The sequence below is a fragment of the Amblyomma mixtum genome, chromosome 10 (assembly GCF_055824585.1).
Source record: "Amblyomma mixtum isolate Tamu chromosome 10, ASM5582458v1, whole genome shotgun sequence".
NCBI lineage: Eukaryota > Metazoa > Arthropoda > Arachnida > Ixodida > Ixodidae > Amblyomma > Amblyomma mixtum.
Genome location: NC_143021.1, coordinates 47,962,156 through 47,978,722, shown reverse-complemented (window position 1 = coordinate 47,978,722; position 16,567 = coordinate 47,962,156). Strand labels below are relative to the sequence as shown.

At 48.7% G+C, this 16,567-nt stretch overlaps 2 protein-coding genes across 2 annotated transcripts in view; one reads left to right on the top strand and one right to left on the bottom strand.

Annotated features, from left to right (window-relative positions):
* Positions 1–16,567, top strand: part of LOC149325716 (uncharacterized) — a 295,945-nt gene that overhangs the window by 37,557 nt on the left and 241,821 nt on the right. The window contains exon 2 of the mRNA XM_089562470.1: positions 662–792. Coding sequence (XP_089418596.1) covers positions 662–792 — 131 coding nt within the window. The remainder of the gene's footprint in view (positions 1–661; positions 793–16,567) is intronic.
* Positions 16,179–16,567, bottom strand: part of LOC149325717 (uncharacterized) — a 13,394-nt gene continuing 13,005 nt past the window's right edge. The window contains exon 2 of the mRNA XM_089563361.1: positions 16,179–16,332. Coding sequence (XP_089419487.1) covers positions 16,179–16,332 — 154 coding nt within the window. The remainder of the gene's footprint in view (positions 16,333–16,567) is intronic.

Below are 16,567 nucleotides of genomic sequence, written 5' to 3'. Positions count from 1 at the left end.
ACCAAGGGAAATCTGCGAACTACAAAAAACCTTCTATAAAAGACATCTCGGCGCTGCTAAGCATAATCGAAGGCCTGCTAACGCATTTGTTGCCAGCTTTTTCGATGAAATATGCCTCAACAATTTCTCTCTCAGTTTTATCTTTCCCACTCTTTAAAAATCTAGCTTTCTCGAATTCGGGACGGCAATTAGAACAGCTCTTGGTGCAATAAACCCCAGTTGCAAGTTGGCGTCAGTCCTGTGTTTTGTGTGCCTTCCGTGTCCCCGTTTCTTGCGCCATACCAGTTTTCATTTCATCATGAACCAACTCGCCCAAACTAGAGTTTTACTTGACAATAACAAGGCCCAGCTGTCTAGTACAGAATTGCAACCTGGCAGCAAACTATATATATCTTTATATCCGATACTTACAGTGCCAAAAGCAGCATTTGTCGGATTTAAAAAAAAAATCGACAAATATTGCGTGGCAGCAGGTGGGAGCACACAGTGCGCAGAGAATATCTTCCGTCCGCAGCAAATGCTGGACAAGCGCATTTGCTATTGAAAAAATATGCACACGTGAATGCACCAGTACCAAATGTTAGAAACTGTGTCTGTCTTTTCTGTCTATGCGATACATGGTCATTCGTTAATACGAAAAGGAATACGCCTTTGTTCGCAGTTCCTTGGGAAGTGGTGGTTCGTGCGAGTCACGGCGGATGTTTTCCACCAGGGAGAGGAATGCGCTCATTTCGTGGTCAACAGCAAAGCGGAGCGTCTTTACAACATCACTGCCGAATTCCACGTGCCTGGGTGAGTGTTCCCGCATGTGGCAGTTAGATCTGATACGGATATTCCGGCCGCAGCAAAATGACTTCGGTCCGCGACGACCTGACCGCCCTGTGGATGAAGCTCGCGTCTTGTGGGAACGTTGCCGCACGGTTCGAAACACCTTTCGACGCTCTGGTGAGACAGCCTTTCCAGTACACGCACCGCCCTATAACCAGCGCAAGAACTTGACTGGATAAGGAAGGATGGGAATGTTTTGCATTGGGTGGGCACCTGGACGTTACCATCGAGAAACGAATGGCGTGGACTGAGAAAGAAGGAATGAGATTTCGCCAGCTCTCGCCCACATTCGTGGCTTACGCAGCATAATCAGTCAGCTATTCTCTTCGACGAGAGCGCAAAAAATGTTAGAGGGCACTGGAGCAATGCGAAAGCATTGACGCCTCCTCGCTGCCTCTAGTTGCTCCTGTTTGCCCCTATGTTGATTGTGGCGTTGCGTCTTGCAATGCAATCACATAGTTCAACTTAAACTACAGTTTCTATAATTAATTCCCATTTAATTCACACTTAATAGCAATTTTGACACAATTAACCAACAATTGTTCTATTCAGTTCACAAGTTAATTCCTTCAATCCGAAATTGATTCATTTATTCAAACCTATTTCACAATTAATTCACAATTGATTTACTCTAATTCTCCTTTGATTCATTCGATTGAATCATTAGGTTACATTATACCCACTTTAATTCACCTTAATTTATAATTAATTTATCTTATTTAACTCTAACGCACCTTCATTGATCTTCATTTACTACTGGCGTTTCTATAATTTGTAATTATTGATTACATTTCGATTAACTACAAGCACCCATTGTTTCACTTCGGTATTCGTTTCGGACATTAGAATTTCTTGCCGCGCGTTAGCTCCGCCCACCTTTACGGTCACGTGGGCCAATCACATGGTAGGTCATGTGCGGGCGTCGCGTGGTACGACACTTTCGGCGATTCAAATTTCGCGCCACCCGCGCTCCGACCACGCCCATTTTTGGTCGCTTTTTTTGGTCTTAATTAACAAATGATCCGAATGCCATCAAATTTTCTGCCCTGCATCCTCATATCCCCCCCCCCCTTCGATTATAACCACTTTTCAGACGGTATCTCTTTACAGTTCCCCGCAACTGCTGCCGACACATTTTATGCACACAAACCTGCTGACATAGCCTAGTAATGCTTTCGCATTAATAATACAGCGCCGCACGCGGCCATCCTCAAGAGTATCTCTGTAAAACCACAACTCTCGGCGTTGTTTTAACATGCGAGATCACTAAAACATCTGATGTAACCTAAAGTTCACCATAAAGGAGTCAGTCGTGTCTCCTTCTGATAACAAACACAGCTGCATCACGAGGCGAATTCTATAAACGACGTAATATATCAGCCGCAGCCCAGTCTCCTGCTATAAGAACCTTGCTTTGTGTACAGGGTCGTCCACTCTAAGTGCGAACACGGCGCAGCGAGGCCGCGCTCCGCGGGGCGCGTGCGCATCCGACGCGGTCGCGCAGCGAAGCTCTGCGGCACAGGCGCACACGCGCCTGCAGGCGGGGCTTCGTGTTGCCTGCTACAGCGCGGGTGCGCACAGCGCTTGCTCTGCGGTGAAGCGCACCTAACTTTCTGCATCATTACAGCGATCTTGTGCTCCGTGACTGCACTGCGGGAAAGCGTGCCAACTACAGCGCGTTATCGCTGGTTACGCGTACGACAACTCAGCGGCCGCTCGTCTTAGTGCCACAATAGGATATGCATGATATTGCAAACTATATATATATATATCGGTGATATTGCAATATCACCGAGATATTGCATATCTCGGTGATATGCATGTATTAATGCAAACTTGTCATTTCAGGTTTAAATTGATTTGGCTTATGGGGTTTAACGTCCGAAAGCGACATAGAGGACGCCAGGTTATTGTCGACCACATGGGCGTTGTTAACGTGCGCTGACATCCCACAGAACACGGGTGCCTTGCGTTTCTCCTCCATTGGAACGGGGCCGCCGCAGTCAGGGTCATACATATAGCTGACAGAAGCCAAAGTGTTCGGAACGGAAGTCGCTCGTCTGACCCTCACTGCGGCCGCCCCGTTGCAATGGAAGCGAAACGCAAGGCACCCGTGTTCTGAGGGATATCAGCGGACGTTAAAAATCCCTACATGGTTGACAATAATCTGGGGTCCTCGGCTATAACCTCCCTTTTAGTCTATGTCGCTTTCGGACGTCAAACCCCATAAACCAAAACAATTAAAACTTGAAATGACAAATTTCGAGCAATACATGCATATCACCGAGATCGTGGCACTGAGACGAGTGGCCGCTGAGTTGTACGCGACACCAGCGACAACGCGCTGTAGTCAGTGCGCTTTCCCGCAGTGCTGTCTCGGCGCACAAGAGTGCTGTAATGATGCAGAAAGTTATGTGCGCTTCACCTCAGAGCAAGCACTGTGCGCTCCCGCGCTGTAGCAGACAACGCGAAGCACCGCCTCCAGGCCCATGTGGGCCTGCGCCGCAGAGCTTCGATGCGCGACCGCGCCGGATGCGCTAGCGCCCCGTGGAGCGCGGCCACGCTGCGCCGTGTTCGCACTTAGAGTGGACGACCCTGTACATTTCTTTCCCGTAGGCGTAGTCCCTAGGAGCGTCCTTTCGCAGACGAATTCGCTTCCGAAGTTTTACCATCCGTTCAACGTGACCATCGCATCTTTCCTGCGGACTGACGGCTTCTTTTCTTTCTTTTTTTTTATTGGATACCTCAAACGCCCCTGGTATGGGGCCTTACATGAGGGATGGGCATGACAATTAAACAACAATGGTCTTCATAGCGCCCTTAAAATGGATGGCGTTGATGTGATGCATGGCGTCCTGTGGTAGATCATTCCAGTCCCGGGATGACGTGACGAAAAAAGATCGAGAATGAGCGGTAGTTCTTGCGGTGGGGGCGTAGACGGCCTTATGGTGGTTAATACGGGTTGAGAGGCGATAAGCAGGTGATATGACTGATACTCTAGGTTTTAAAGTAGACACACTAGAGTAGTATGAATAATCAGAATAAATGAAGTGGATAGCCCGATTTTGTATTTTTTCTATGTTTAAAAAGAGGTTAGACTGATGAGGATCCTATATTGCTGAAGCAATATGGGAAAGTTATGTATGCTAATGACTTGATGGATGGGGTGGCAAATCGTAGATTGCGCCGTACAAAACCAAGAGTATGATTAGCCTCGTTAGCGATGTTCATAATATGAGATGACCATGTTAGATTTTGGTTTACAGTAATACATAAGTACGAGGCTAATCCCAAAAGTAAGGTCTCCAGAGGCTGCGGTCTCAGGGAAACTTTGCGTGGCTGCTCGCCATACTGCTCTGTTCATGGTTCCCCGTCTTCTAAACAAGCTATGACTAAGCGTGAAAGCGTCTGTCAGTCTTGGTACGACAGGCATTTGAAATTGAGCTCCTATTTGTCGCTAACGCTAGGTGCGAAGTTCGCGCAGTTATTGAATTTTTGAACGGAAAAGGCGTTCAGCGATTAGAAATTCATCGCCAGTTGACGGAAGTGTACGAAGAGTCGCGCATGGATGTTAAAAACGTCGGCAAGTGGTGTAGGGTGTTCGCAGCTGGTAGCAATAAAACTCACGACGAAGGAAGAAGCGGGAGACGGTCAATTTCTGATAATACCGTCGCTAAGATCGAAGTAATTATGCAGCAAGATCGCATGATCACATTCGACGAACTGTGAATTTTGCATTATTCTGCACTCTGCACTATTCGTAGGATTTTGACAGCAAAGTTTAAATATCGGAAGGTGTGCGCAAGATGGGTTTCGCGAATGCTCACAGAGCACCATCAAAGGCAACGCGTTAACTCCTCCCGCGAATTTCTTCGGCATTATGGCGATGAAAAGGAGACCTTTTTGAATTCTATTGTTACGGGTGACGAAACCTGGGCATTCCACTTCACACCTGAGAATAAACAAAAGTCACCTTAGTGGCGGCACTCCTCTTCGCCCAAGCCGCGAAAATTCAAGCGGACACAGTCTGCCGGCAAAGTCATGGCAACTGTGTTTTGGGATCGAAAAGTGATATTGTTGGCAGACTTCATGGCTCCTGGCACCACAGTAAACGCGGACAGATAATGTGAGAGCCTCAAGAAACTCGGACGAGCGATTCAAAATCGCAGATGAATGCTGTGCAAGGGCGTTAGCCCTCCACCACAACGCTCGCCCCCACGTTGTCTGCCAAACCGTCGCTCTCCTGCAACTGTTTGGATGGGACGTCACCAGCCACCTGTGGTGTTCTTCCGTGCAAGCAAGAACCACGAAGTTGCAGCAAAGTGCGTCGTCGGAATTTCTTTATTCCATCTAACAAAGTTACTGGCGAGCGCCAGCAGAGCTGGGCCGACGTCAATGACAAGCTAGGACGAAGTGCCGCGACAGCGCTCGGTGCCGCGTAAGACGCTTTACAGCGGCGTATCATGGGGGCTGCCATCTTTGATCACGTGATCACGCCGCCATTACTCGCCTCCTGACCGCTCGGCGCGCGCCTCGTCGCGACGGCTGCTGCGTCTGATGTTTCAGTTCCGACAGGCAGTGTTTCGGCTGAAACAGTTTGGAAAGGAGTGAAAAGACGACACTGTGTTTGGTCCGAAGCTTCGAAGGACATGTGAAAACCCTAATTTGATGACTTTAGGCGTGAAAACGTGATCGGGCTTCATGTCGCGAAGAGCCGCTGAGCTCTCCGTCTGTTCGAGGCAACGGGTGGATCGCCTGAATGCCGCGCAAGGCTTTGCTTAATATTTTTTTAGTGTTATTATCTAAAACAGCAAGGTTTAACGACCCTGCGGCTGCGCAGGTCGTTGTCGTATTGTGTACATGCATGCGGAGACTGCTCTAAAACGCTCACATGCACATCGTACTCATTTGTTTACAACCTGTTAAAGGTGCTTAGGAAGCCTAAAATATTTTCTGTTGGTTTGCTAAACAAAGGAAGGCGACAAAAATAAATGAACAAACAAATGTTACCCAATCATGTAAGCAGTACCATGCATCAAAAAACCTTCACAAATCTGCATGCAATCGTTTAAAAGGATTCCACGATATATTTGTGATAACGCGCTCATGGCAGAGCGTTCACTACAAGAAGTTCACAATTATGTCAGCCTCACATAGTATAAAATTGTGGTACGCTCCATGCTCGATATGCGGACATGAAAATGCTCGAGGTCTCGTTGGTTGTAAGCAATCAGCCGTAGTCACTTCTAGTGACTGTCTCGCATGGATCGCGAGGAAGTGACAACCGCTGAGCACAACAGCCGTAACACAAATGCTTTTTTCCTATTGTGGTCCACGAAAACCACGCTATTTGGAGCGAAGTTCAACAGTAGCACCAAGGCGGTGTGTAATACACGAACTGACGGTAAGCGTTGTCCGCTCGCACGGCTATGCACTGCACAATATGCAGTAGCGTTAGCCGTCTTTTTTTTTTGTGACGTTTCGGTGGCGGGACAGCTTGTTCATGCGGCTATGTTGCGCACTTACCCTCGCAGATTTTCCAAGATCGAGACCTTTCTTTCTATATTTGCTGTCTAGCGCTGGCGAACATGTGTGCTGCCTTCGCCCGTTCGGAAAGGGTGGATGTCCAACGGGCGCGAACAGGGGCAGTACGTCCTAGTGCAGTTCGGTTCCGTAAAGCTCGCAAACGATCGCATCCCGCCCCTTTAACTGTTTGTCGCAATTCTCGCAATCCACAACAGAGCACGTATTTTCTCTTTCCACATTTCCACTGCTGCGTCGAGGCATACACGCCGGCGACTTACGAGGAAAGTAATGGCGCCGTGTTCTGAGCGCACCTGTGGCGCCATCTGGTCTCAAACAGAAGAACTGCGCGCTGTAAACGGTCTATATAAGCCCTTATCAAAGGTGCGTTTCCGAGTAGCGCGCGTGTTGCTATCAGGGGCGCGATTACGAGTTTTTGTCACAATTTTGAGACTGACGTCAGAATGACGACACCGCGAGATGCGAACGCGGAGTCAACCAATCAGCGGTGGCCAGTGAAGTCCCTAGCTAGGGGCTTTAGCGGCTAGTAGCAGGGCTCCACCCAGGAAGCATTTAATTGCGCAATAGGGGACCGTATGCAAACGTTTTGCTGTAAACAAGCCGTTAATAAAATGAACAATGCTTTATTTTCCCAACAAACTATGTTTCAAACCTAACAACGTTAAACAAAACAAGAAGCGTTCTCAGTTTTGCAATTAAGTTTGCTCTTCAGTCACTTTTGCTGCCGCGAGAGTGCACTGACGCTGGAAAAGCGTTGGCTAGGTGGCGTGAGCTGCCGCCTGATTCAAAGGATTGAGTTAGATTCAGCCTCATCCCTCCACGCACATATTCACCCATCGTAAACAAGGCAGCCAGAAAAAAAATCAGCTGATTCGACGGCTGTCCTCTTTCTTTACACATTACGTAGAATCAAAGTACTGCGCAGACGTCTTAAGTGCGCGGAAAAATCTGTTTAAAGGCAGTGATTGCTACGAGTCTGCCGAGATCAATTTGGAAGGAGCGCTTGGCTCGAAAACCGGCGAAGGCAGCTTCAAGGCAAGTTCACACTGGCGAGTTGCAAACGTCGCGCTAGTATTCTAGGCTACCGATTTTAGTCAATTAGTTACGGTTCGCGAAGCACATGTAAAGCGGGGAGGGAGCGTAACAAATCGATTTAAGCCTGTCGCGCGACCTCCGCGACTCGCCAGTGTGAACTCACCTCGCCTGCTATCGATGGCAAATGTGCTCCAAAGGCGATGCGTGATTCTATTTATTTTTGTTCAGAAAATACAAGGCGACCATGAATAATCACACTGCAGCAACTGCCGACATACGGAAGCAGACTGATGCAGCTGCTGGGAGCTTGCAATCTCATTGCGGGAATTAAGAGCCGGCACGCCCGGTCCCTTCGCCAACAATCACTCATGCCACCCGCTTCGGGTTAAGCACTTGACATTGGTGTTGGTGTTGTTGCCGTTCCGTTCGGATGATGCTCGGATGACGCCGCCGGGGATACTGCGCTGGCGAAAGTTTATGCGAAGGAAGTCCACCTTCGCCGCCGCCTTGTCTTGAGGGGTCTCACCGGAAAGCGCGCACCTTCTGCGACTTAACTTTGACAGTGGTCTCCGCAACTCACCGCAAACACTTGCACAGTCGGTTGGGCTACGCCGACGTTTACTTCATTTCCTACGGTGTCTTGAAACCCACCGGCGACGAAGGCGCGCACAGGCACTTGCCGCTCTACTGACCGCGCACTCACCCGCACACCTCCAAGTTCAACGGCGAGTTCGTCGCACAGTCATTATGCTCCTTCCTATGTCAAAACGTCGAAACAACTCGTCCGGCACGTCAAAACCGTCTTCATGCACCCTCTTACACCGCTGCTCGCGCGGCCACCGGCCATGTAAACAACCGCCATTTTATGTCTCAAGCGGTTTGAGACCACTCGTTCCAGTCGCAAGAAATCGTCTCAATCGGCTCGCATAATTAGGTAAGCAACGTCAACACTTCTGCCCGTTTTATGACGTCGGCCGGTGACGCAAAAAAACAATATGGCCGCTGGTAACGACCGACCAGTAGGAGCGGGGCAAACTAGACACTTTTTAAGACACTTTCCGATGGAGACGATTTTGAGCGACTCGTAATCGCGCCCCAGTATGCGCGCAGGCACTACACCACCCACCCTACAGTCCCCACTTGGCACCAAGTGACTAACGCTTGTTTCCGAAGCTAAAATAACAAATCGCTGGAAGGCGCTTCACCGATGATGACGAAGTGAAAGATTCGGTCAAACACTTCCTCAGCGGCATGGTGGCGAGCTGGTATGACATAAGCATAGGAAAACTGCCCCAGCGTCTGCAAAAATGCATAGACTGCAAAGGCGATTATGTGGAAAAGTAGAAGAATGATCTGCCTTTTTAGTGATTTGTAAATGTCTTAAAATAAACATTTCTTGCGATTTATAAAAGAACTGGAGACCTTAATTTTGGGATGACCCTCGTACTTACAGGAAGAGGCGGAATTTCCTTCCGTCTTCGGCAGTTGTGGACGTCTGCTTCGCCGGGCACTGCGAGAGGGAAATCTAACTAGAACAAGAAAATTGAAACAGGAACAGGGAGTAAAAAGGTTTCACTGCATGGCGCTCTGAAAGCCACAAGTTTATTATGCGAAGCATATTAACCTAGGTTTCGGGCCTTCGCGCGACGCCCGGCGGTGGCCACCATTGACCTTCAAGTAGGTCACGTGACATGACGTCACGTGATGACGTCACACCGGCTGCAGATGGGGCCTCATATCGCGCCGTCGGACGTCGCCCGGCGGAGGCCTCCGCGCTTCGGTTCTCGCCGTCGCGCGCGACGCGGCGGCGGCGCCACCATCGCTGCATCACGTGATATGTGACGTCACGCCAGGGATGAGGCGGCGCGCGCCCGCCGTCGCGTCAGTCTCTGTGCCCGCAACCGCGCCAGCGTCTTTGCGTCGGGCGTGTATGCGGTCAAGATGCCTCCAAACGCTAAGGACATGCTTCGCATCCACTGGGCTTAACCTTGATAAGCCTCCAATTTTTTTGTTTTATTCTCTGTGTAACATTTTTTCAGCTCAATGCATTATTGAAGGGAGTCACAGCCAAGAAAGCAAAGAAACGATTTGACTAGGGCTATGTACTCTTCCCACGCAGTTACAGCAACTAATATCTTCATTTTCACAACAGCGGAGAACGAGTGTGATATTAGTAACCAGATCATGGGGGAAAAAGAGTTGGCGCACCTGACCAAAAATTGCGAACCAAATTCGCGGTAGATAGACAGAAAAAGCAATTGCAAATACTTATGGGAGAACTTGAAGCAACAAGTAGAGACACGAGGTGAAATAACGCATTCAAGTTCACTTGGAAAATTCATGCTATGCATACAGGCAAATTGCTATTGCAAACACTCACATACCAGCCTACACGGAGCATGGTAGAAGGAAGGGAGGAAGATGGTATTCTTGACAACACAAAACAAAGCGTAACAATGGTCAAAGGGAAACCTCAGTATAGTTAACAAACGTTTGAACAAGTGAACTTGTGTTCGCTAAGACGAACAGAAATCCCTCGTCGGAGCACACTCCCCCAGGACCCTTGTTCGCTTTGTTGTATGTGAACGTGCATTTATAACTACCGAGTATTTCGAAGAGAAATGATTTGTTTTAGTAGATGGGGGATCCTAAATTGCAGGTTTTTGATACCTGTAATTTTTTCGGGCTTGTGGTATGTTTAAATTTCGTCTAAGCTTTCGATGTAGGTCTGGTGCTGCCCATTATATAGGCATTGTCAACAAACGAGATATTGTTCTAAATTCCGGTTCAATATCGGCATCTGAGTGCTGGCGTTAAACAACAGTGGCCAGTACTACACCTAGGGAATTGAAAAATTGTCACATGTGGCTATCAGAATGAGTATTAACATTTGTGCGACCAACGTTTCCTTGATATGTTTGAAAAAGTCGTGGTTCCCCAGACAGATTGGCGGTATATGAGTTTTGATGGAAAAAACAGCCACAAGGAAATTCTTAACTCCACCCTGTTTAAAATAAAGTGCGGTGAGGCGAAAGCTTTAAGCGCGGTGTTGCTGCTTGTGTCACTGATGTGCGGTTAAGAAGTTTCGCCTCTAAGAGTGGAACGCGACGGCGCCTTGCAACGCTGCCAGGTAGTCCACAGAACGCCATCGCCCGTTCGGCTCTATGCTTTGCAAATCGCTAAATTTGTTTTTGAGGAAAGGAAATGGATTAAGAAATTATAATACCAGGCGGAGCTCGTAGTCAGAGTATTTAAGAAGACGTCCAACAGAAGGAGTGACCTCACGGAGGCTAGTAGACTCAGACTCGTACAAGCTTTTGTCACGAGTAGAATCTGCTACGCGACTCCATTTCTAAATATCAACGAGATCGTTGAATGGGAAATAAACACCATAATTAAGAGATGCACGAAGTGCACTCTAGGGCTCCCCATAACTACGTATAACGACATTCTAGAGAAAATGGGGTTTCATAATGAGTGGAAAGAGCTAGCTGAGGCGGTCAGGATATTCCAGAGAGAGCGACTCGCAGGAACGGCGGCGGCTACACAAATCCTCCACTGGGTAAACCTACTAGCTCCCGGGGAAGGCGAAAGTGTCAGAGAAAGCACAGATTGAGAAATCAGCAAGCATCTATACGTCTTCCCATGCCGAAGAACATGCACCCGTACACGGCGAGGGGAGGAGGAAAAGCAGAGCTAAGCACCTCGCTAACAAATTGGACAAACTCCCGCCGGGATCGGTGACCTACACCGATGCAGCGATCGGGAAAGAAGGCGACGTAACCTCGGTCGCCCTATTAGACACCGGGATCACCATTGGCATCGAAAGAAACCGAGATCTACCGCCGGCAGAGGCGGAGGAGCTTGCAATAGCCTTTGCCATCGCACGAGCAGGCGTGAAACACGTCGTCAGCGATAGCAAAGCGGCAGTTAGGAATTTTAGCAAGGGTAGACCTGCAATCGCGCTGCAAAATTCTGAACGAGTCGTCTCTCGTCGAAAGCGTGACTATAATCTGGACCCCAGCACACGCCGGTCTCGCCGGCAACGAGGCTGCGCACATGCTCGCCCGCTCCTCGCTACCTCGGGGTGCTGCGGATGCCTCCACAACATCTAAAAGCAAATAAAGTACTGGTACGTTTAGGGATGTAACCGACAATCTGTAGAAAGACCGGAGGATACATCCGCCACTCGATAGATCCCTGGGTAAAAAGGAGTCGTACGACAAGCTCGAAATTTTTTCTCGCCCCGGCGGAGGAGTTGGACGGGTGCCAGAGGGCGGAAGAGGGACGGTGCAGAAACCGAAATTTGTAAATTTTGCGGCCACGTGGCAACATTAGATCCTACAATATGGAGATGCGTTCGTGCCCCAGGGCGCAACACGATTAAAACTAGAGATGAATGGGAGACCACGCTAAGAAGCTGCCACGAAAAAACTCAGCGCTTCGCCGTCCGCCTGGCGGCTGCGCCTGAAGACGTCTTCTCCTAGACTGTGCGGATGTCCTCCGGCCGCGGTGCGACAGACTGCCTCCCTGGACGCCTGCGTGCGGACCCGGAGGTGGCTGCCACGCCATATTCGGCGGAAATAAATGTTATTCCTCCTCCTATCTGTCTCGCAAATCTCGTTCGACACCTGAACCTCACAGTAACGCGAAGGGAGGAAGGTGGGAGTGAACAAAGACACCGTATTCACTAGACCCGCCTTTGTTCATTCCAAACCATCGAGCTCAAAGTCAAAGTGTTTATTTAGACAACTCAATGGTACAGTTGCCTAGGGCGCAGACGAAAAGGAAAAAGGATGCCTGACAAAGAGTCCACGCCCGTCTTGCTCCCATTCGAGAGCACAAGACATTCAGCGCATAAAATAGACACAAAAACGAAATGGATTGGTTAACAGTGAACTGCAGTAATTTCATCTTGAAGATTTATCTACAGTTGGAGAAATACTATGAAAGACAACAGAAAAAAAAAGAAAAAAAAGAGTGGTCATGCCTGACATGAGGGAGTGGTTAGCGTGCTCGTCTCGCAGTCTGGAGACCCTGGTTCGATTCCCCAACACGACCAATTTCCTACTCGGTTTTATTTATTTGTCTGGTCTGAGTAGAAAGGTTAATTAGGGTAATTGGTTAATTAAGGAATTATCTAAACTCAGTCCCACTTACTTGGAGCGTCGCTACACGATCCCTTCAATTGGTTGCACAACTAGTAGCCAAAGTACAAATGGCAATTGGCTGTGACGTCACGACCATTTCGACCAATTTAAACGAGGTCAGCGTAGCTGCGGCGCGACGGCGGCCACTCGAGGTCTCGCTGTGGCTGTGGGAGTGTTGCTTGCTCAACAAAAGCCACTGATGAGAATATTGGAAACCAGCTTCCGTCACCTTAGTGGATTAAAGCGATGCAAAACACGGTAAGCGCTGGAAACATGCGGATGATGCAGAGCGGCCATGTTGTTGGCAGAATCGCGCACATCGTTGATGTTGGCGAGTTAGGAGAGTCACTATGCTGGTGTATGACGGTAATCTCTCGTTCTGGGATGGCGAAAAGTTTGGAAAACTTCGGAGCGCATAGAGCCAGGAGTATTTTTGTCCATGCTGGCCTTGCTCTTGTTCACCCAGCTGTCAATGCAGCCTCGCCCCATGAAGCAAAGCCGCAGATGTCGTCACGCTGCAGAAATGCAGACTTCTGTTGGTAGTGCTTACGTCAGCACGCCATCTGGGCTGTTAAGCGATAAAGAGCGCTGTTTCGAATGCATAGTGACCTAATAATGCTTGTGTCTTGGTGGGTTCACGCGAACTGGTCTGCTGTGTCGACTTGGCGTGCAGAATTTTGATGTCTGGAGAATGACGCGATATCGCGTGATTCTGTGCTGGACGCCGCTATCAGTGAGGAAGTTTGGCATATTACCTACGCTGTAAAAGAAACGTATTTGTATTTCTATGTCAGAATCATCTATAATTAGGTTTGCATGTGCCGTGAAACGGACAAATGATGATTGGTATGTATTCGCTTCGTATTTTCTTCGCAATTTGCAATGAACGCTCGAGCAATGTTGGTGCACGGGGTGTATCCGTTATCTGGTCCCTGTTGAAGTTTATAGCGTTTATGTCTCTACTCGATCCGCGAACTAAACAGCGGTTATTGCGAATCGCGGTTCGCGTTGTCACAGAGCTGGCCACTGCTCTCTGTTACGACAAACAAAGTCGCCTTGGCTGCAACACACGAAGTGGCATGGCGATCGCCTGAGCATCCGTCCAACGGCGCGGCAAAAGCACGTGTTAACATCCAGATATGCGAAATTCTTGACTCTACATTCATAGATCCCTGGGAGTCCAGATACCGCTCCTGGCGCAGCGGTTGAACCGTGCGATGCCACGCGCTCGCAGCGGCGTGCCTAGGTCGGCACGGGCTGCTGTTCGCGAGAGACGAATCATTACTTTAACTGCCACCTGCCACGGTGAGCAGGTTGTCCGCTATCTGGTGGGCAGGCCGCGAGAACATTGCAAGATCAGATGGCCTAGGCGGCCCAACTGCCTCCTAGGTTGCTCTCGGGAAGTTGCTCTCACCTACCAGAGCCATGGCCGTGATTCTTTTACCGCAAAGCCGATCCCGGATTTTCTGCGCAACGGGGCCTTTAACGCTGTCCGGTTAACGCCTTCTCCACGGCTGATCCCTACAGCCAGTGTCAAAGAGGCGGGCTAAGATTGCTTTTCTCTTAAATAACCATCTCTACGATATGGGAATGTCAAAAATGAAACCTTGAGGACCGCTGACTAATGAATTTTGCAGAAGTGGGTTATGCGGGCCCCGATGCATTTGTTCATGCACGCATTCACACACATGTACAGTCAGGCCGGAATGAAACGCGAACAGCGCATGTCAGGAAAACAAAATATTTTACCTGCCTACTTTCATCTGTAGTGTGCAGCTAGCCTGATTCATGTGCCTGGATGAAGGGTCTGCCGAAGGGCATAATCGTAAATAGGTTGTAAAGGGATATTTCGCTGCAAAGTAGAAATGTATGACACATGCGTGTTCGCGTTTCATTCCGGCCTGACTGTACACAAGGGTGACCGAAGACAATTACAACAGAAAGGAGGCAAGCACCTGAATAAAAAAAAGATACAGTCATTCAAAGGTTGATATTATGCCAGATTTATATTATGGATTATGTATATACTTTGTAGTAAACGAAAGACGCAATAATGATGGCATCACTTCCTCGTTGTTTACAGTACCGATTTGCATCAAGTTCAATAAATGTGTCGGTAGTGGTCTTTGAGACCACATTCTGGTCTAAACCGTTCCATTCACGCATAGGTCGCGGGAAAACGAAAAACTGTATGTAATATTAGCGCAAAATATTCTTCGAGTGCGAGGTTCCTCGAGGTTCCTCAGCACAATATCAAGTGGTGTGCAAGTTAGTCGGGTATGGTTCTTGTAAAACAGCGCAACGGATCGAAGCCAAACAAGGAAGGAAGCGTTAAAACAAATTTAGGTATCACATTTACTTCAATCTTGTTACGCGGTATAAGACTCAAAAATTTATGCTGTTGTAACATTGCACGACTGGTTATTGTATAAATCCCATTCTCTATCAGCATCTGCGTCGGTGAGTCGGTGCTCCAATATCTGTTGCTGATAAAACGCATGGCCTTTCGTTGGACAGCTTCAAGCGTAGGTATCTGATTTTGGGTAAACGGAAACTACGCCACGTTCGTATGTTCTAAGCTAAGGCGTATAGGTTGGTTTATTGGTTTATTGGGGTTTAACGTCCCGAAGCAACCAAGGCTATGAGGGACGCCGTAGTGAAGGGCTCCGGAAATTTCGACCACCTGGGGTTCTTTAACCTGCACTGACATCGCACACCACACGGGCCTCTAGAATTTTGCCTTCATCGGAATTCGGCCGCCGCGGCCGGGATTGAACCCGCGTCTTTTGCGTCAGCAGCCGAGCGCCGTAACCACTGAGCCACCGGGGCGGGGCATAAGGCATATAAACGTCACATAAGCTAAAACCTTGGCTTCCTCCGTAGAGTATTGAAGGGCCCGTTTTAAGTACACTAACTTCCGTGTTGCTTTGTTTGACACATGGTCTACAACAGTTGACCATCCCAGATCTAATGATACCACGACGCCGAAAACTTTTACCAAGCAATAGTGTTAAAAACGTAAAAAAAACTCAGCTTGGATTTTTCTTCGTTATTGACATTGAGATAGTTTTGTTTAGCTTGATGGCAATTTGCCAGCTTCTGCACCGTTGGGCTATCACACCAAATATATTGTTGAGAGCAATTCCTTATCACTGTACTTATCTATACAGGACGCAGCCTTATGCGAATAATCTAATTTAGGATTCCACCTGGCTAGTTGCATTGTTTACAAACAAAATGAGCAAGATAGGGGCCAGAACGAAGCCTCGGGGTACATACGAAAAGACTGGCACAGTTGGAGAAGTGTGGGCACCCTACTCAACGAACTGGCGGCGGTCAGATAAATATTAAGGTGAAGGAATGAAGCACGCGCCGTCTCACTGCTGCAGTAACGGCCCTCAAAGACGCTGGCGTCAAGCTCCTTCAGTCGAACAAAGAGGGTGGTTTTCTCGTCGTGGAAACGACCTCTCCAAGGACAAGGCTGAAGCTGCAGTCGCAGCCAACTTCAGAGCAGGGAAAACTGTCAAACAGTTTAAAGTGCAAGAGCAGGCAGTACAGCATAGTGAGCGTGCCGGGCTTTGAAGACTGGCCTCGTCTGTCAAGGCGTCGAAGGTATCTAGCCTAACCATCTTCTTCAGCGCCAAGACGCATAAAGTAGGCTGCTCCTTCCGTGTCATTGTGTCCGAACGAGGACCGTGGCAGCGCGAGGTAGCGGCGTTCCTGAAGAAGTGCCTGTCCTACGTTGAGGTTGAAGATCCTTTCCTCATCAGAAAGCCTGAGACGGTGTCAGAATTTCTTCAAAACGAGTGTCCTGCCCACGCTAGCGCGTTTTCGGTTGATGCCAAGGACTTGTACCACTCCCTGCCACTAAGCGCGGTGATCGCAGAAATCAGCAGTTGCATTGACCGTCACGGAGTCACGAAGTTCGAGAACTCTAGTGGTAGGAATGTCAGCAAATGCTCCGCTTTTATTTACCGTCCACGTTTGCTAGAGTTGACGATAGTTATTTC